The 3,057-nt window shown below is 45.7% G+C and overlaps 1 protein-coding gene across 1 annotated transcript in view; it reads right to left on the bottom strand.

Moving 5' to 3' along the window:
• The window catches only part of LOC109299068 (alpha-1,3-mannosyl-glycoprotein 4-beta-N-acetylglucosaminyltransferase C-like), a 16,761-nt gene extending 14,069 nt beyond the window's left edge, over positions 1-2,692 (bottom strand). Inside the window, exon 1 of the mRNA XM_019519561.1 lies at positions 2,544-2,692. Coding sequence (XP_019375106.1) covers positions 2,544-2,691 — 148 coding nt within the window. The 5' untranslated portion in view covers position 2,692. The remainder of the gene's footprint in view (positions 1-2,543) is intronic.
• Positions 2,693-3,057: the final 365 nt, after the last annotated feature.

Raw genomic sequence — 3,057 nt, forward strand, 5'->3', positions numbered from 1 at the left:
CTGCCCTCATATATATGAGTGTAATTCTATGGAAAACAACAGGTCAAATTCAAACTTGCAAATTCAAACTTGAAACTCACTAGGGTTGATTTTTTTGACCATTGCATACTAATGTGGATTGTTCCCTCTGCCTCTAGGATCAAAGAGGCTGAGATCCAAAAGTTTCCTCTCAGGGGACAGCATAGAAGAGGAAAAGCTGTGGGTCCGTAGCATTGTTCTTTCTGCTAGACTGTGTGGAAAATCCTTCATTAGAGTCTGTTCACCATGGGATTCCAAAAAAGGTACAAGAGGGAAATGCCAAAAACTGCTGTAGTTATAGAGAATATCTTGCATTTAACAGGCAGCATTGTCAAGGGAGAATTCAGGAGAGCGCTACTGAAACTTCCCATGACAGTTGTTACTGCTCATCTCTTTCTCTAGTCCAATGGTTTTCAACCTTTCTTCATTTGTGAACTCCTAAAAAATTTTCAAGGGAGGTGCAGATCCCTTTGGAAATTTCAAATGGAGGTACAGACCCCTTTGAACTGGAAGTGTGGGTACTCACATACTTCTGATTGATCATAGTCATCTTTTGCAGACCACAGGTTGAAACCTGCTGCTATAGTCTAATAGCCCTGATCCTTGGGCACCAAGCTATATATATATATACGCAGAAATCACAAAGATTAAAAGGGCTGTGCTTATTAAACTGAAGAAAACACTCTAAATCTGTAGGTCTATAGGGTAGGATTTTCAAAAGGGGCAAAGAATTTTATCCTCAGGCACCTACACATGAGCAGCGAGGCTGCTCCAACATGCTGTAATTACACCACATTGGAGCAGATTCAATCAATCAAGTCGGCTGGAGTGTGGTAATTACTGTGCTCCAGCAGACTCCAGCTTCTTGTGTGTCAGTGTGCCCATGCTTAATAATGGCAGAAGGGCCACTTTAACTAACACTTGTTTGAAGAGCTTTAGTTAAAGTGCCCCCCTCACCATTTTTAAATGTGCGGATGCTGATACACAAGACGCTCTGGGTGTTTTACTTAGAGCAGATTTGAGAGCCAACCCCCACCCCCCACAAAGCACATGTATAAATGTCCATTCGTCTTCTATTCTTCTTTAAGCCCTGGCTCTCAGACTCAAGAAATCTCTGTTGCTCCCTTTTTTAAAAGTAACTTTCTAGTTATCACGGTTGTGAAGAAAAATTTGAAAATGTGACAGACGTGTATACTTTAGGTTCAAAAGCTAGAAGACAAGCAAAGTAACACTTGTTAACACATATTTTTCCTGTGATCTCTCCATTTTGCCAGAGATCTCATTATCGGGGGGGCTTTCTATGATTTTGCAATGCTTGCTAGTTGGCAGCGCAGAAAATGCAATGGGGGGTCGGCTGCCAAATGTTCTAATTTTGACAGGAAATTTCTAATCGGCCCTAGTTTTCAGTGGGAATGAGGTTTTCAACGAGACCTTTTCATTCAACATGTCTTTTTGAGAAGTGGTTTAACATGAAAAATCCAGATTTTCTGCAGAAAGCGAGCAATCTGAACCCCACGCCTTTCAGCCAAAAACCAAAATACTTCTGCTCAGATGTTCCACCCGCAGTATCTCATAGGAATTGAAGGTTGGTTTTCATCTCCCCATTTCTTTCTATGGACTGGGCTCTCCAGTCAACACCTGCAATTTTCCCTCACCATGAGGGGAGGCTGTGGCACTCCTTGGTATGGGTAACCCCCCAGGAGCCTGATAGGAGAGAACGGAAGCACTGGAACCCAAATGCAACTCTCATGAAACGGCAGAGCCTCAGAAAAATATGTCACTTTTAGATATTGCACCAAAAAGTCAAACTTTTCAATAGAAACATGTTAGTTTTCATTGTTATTTTTTCCATTCCTAAAATCCTCCAAAACCTTTTTGAACCAGTTCTGTCTACCCTTCCTTTGAGAATCCAAGCCTTCAAAGGCAGTAATGTAATTCTTCTTTCACTGCACAGCAAGAGGCAAGACATCTACAGCGAGCACATAGGGCTGGGAAGGGGGAAAGCCTGTGAAAGTTACAGCCCTAAAGAGCAATAAGACACCTTTGTCTCTCTTCTGCTACCCCTAGGGCAGCTGGCACCGTGCTGCCTAAGGGCATCAGGCCCTGATTAATACTGGGTTGGCACTGGGGCTCCCATATCACTTAGTCCTTTAGGACAGCAGTGACCATACTGACTAAAGCTTAGCTAGCATTCAAGGCAATCCTCTTGTTAAAAACACAACTGGCAATCTCGCCCAATGCTTATCCCCTGAGCAGGGTCCAGTCGTGCTGCGCAGGATCCCCAGGGGATGCAGATGTGTGCACACACTGGAGGCACGGTGCTCCCGGGGAACATCTCCCTGTGATTTTACTCTGCACCACATCTCCTGTGGCCATGCGGGAGCCCTGTGACTCAGTGCAGGTGAGCCCTGCAGCGTCTGTCTCAGAGAGATGTCAATCGCTCCCTTCTCCACTCTCCTCCTGGGTCCCATCTGTAGGTCTGCAGGCCCGTATTGCAGGGGGAAGAAGAAGCAGCGAGTGCTTACTCAGCTGCCTGGGTTCCAACATGAGCAGTTTGCCCCGGAGGTGACTCAGGCACACACAGGTCAGGGGCACGTTGTGTATTTTCTTGTGGCTTCTGCCTGCCGCACTCTTGCGGGCAGCTCCCAACTGACAACGTCTTGTTTTCTGCATCTCCAACTGCCACAGAACCTCCGGCCTGGGGCCACAGGCCGCCCCTGCCCCGCGCCCCCTCACACCCCTGCCAAACTCCCACACCGCTGCCTGTTTGTACTCCCTCTCGGGTGTCTGCTGTGATCTGCCCCCAGCCTCATCTGTTCCCAAATGCTTCAGGTTTTCCCAAGGAAAAATTACTTTCCCTTCTCAAGGTGTAGCCAGCCTAGGAAGAAACCGGCCTTCCTAATGTACCATCTTCAGTGTTGTCAACTCTCATGATTTTTGGTGTTGTTCTTAAAGTCTACGCTTCGGGAATATGAAAAACTTAGCTCTTTCTCTTATATATGCTATTTAGATCAATAGATGAATAGATAGATAGATAGA

Source organism: Gavialis gangeticus, unplaced genomic scaffold (assembly GCF_001723915.1).
Source record: "Gavialis gangeticus isolate Ggan-Ray unplaced genomic scaffold, GavGan_comp1, whole genome shotgun sequence".
Lineage (NCBI taxonomy): Eukaryota > Metazoa > Chordata > Crocodylia > Gavialidae > Gavialis > Gavialis gangeticus.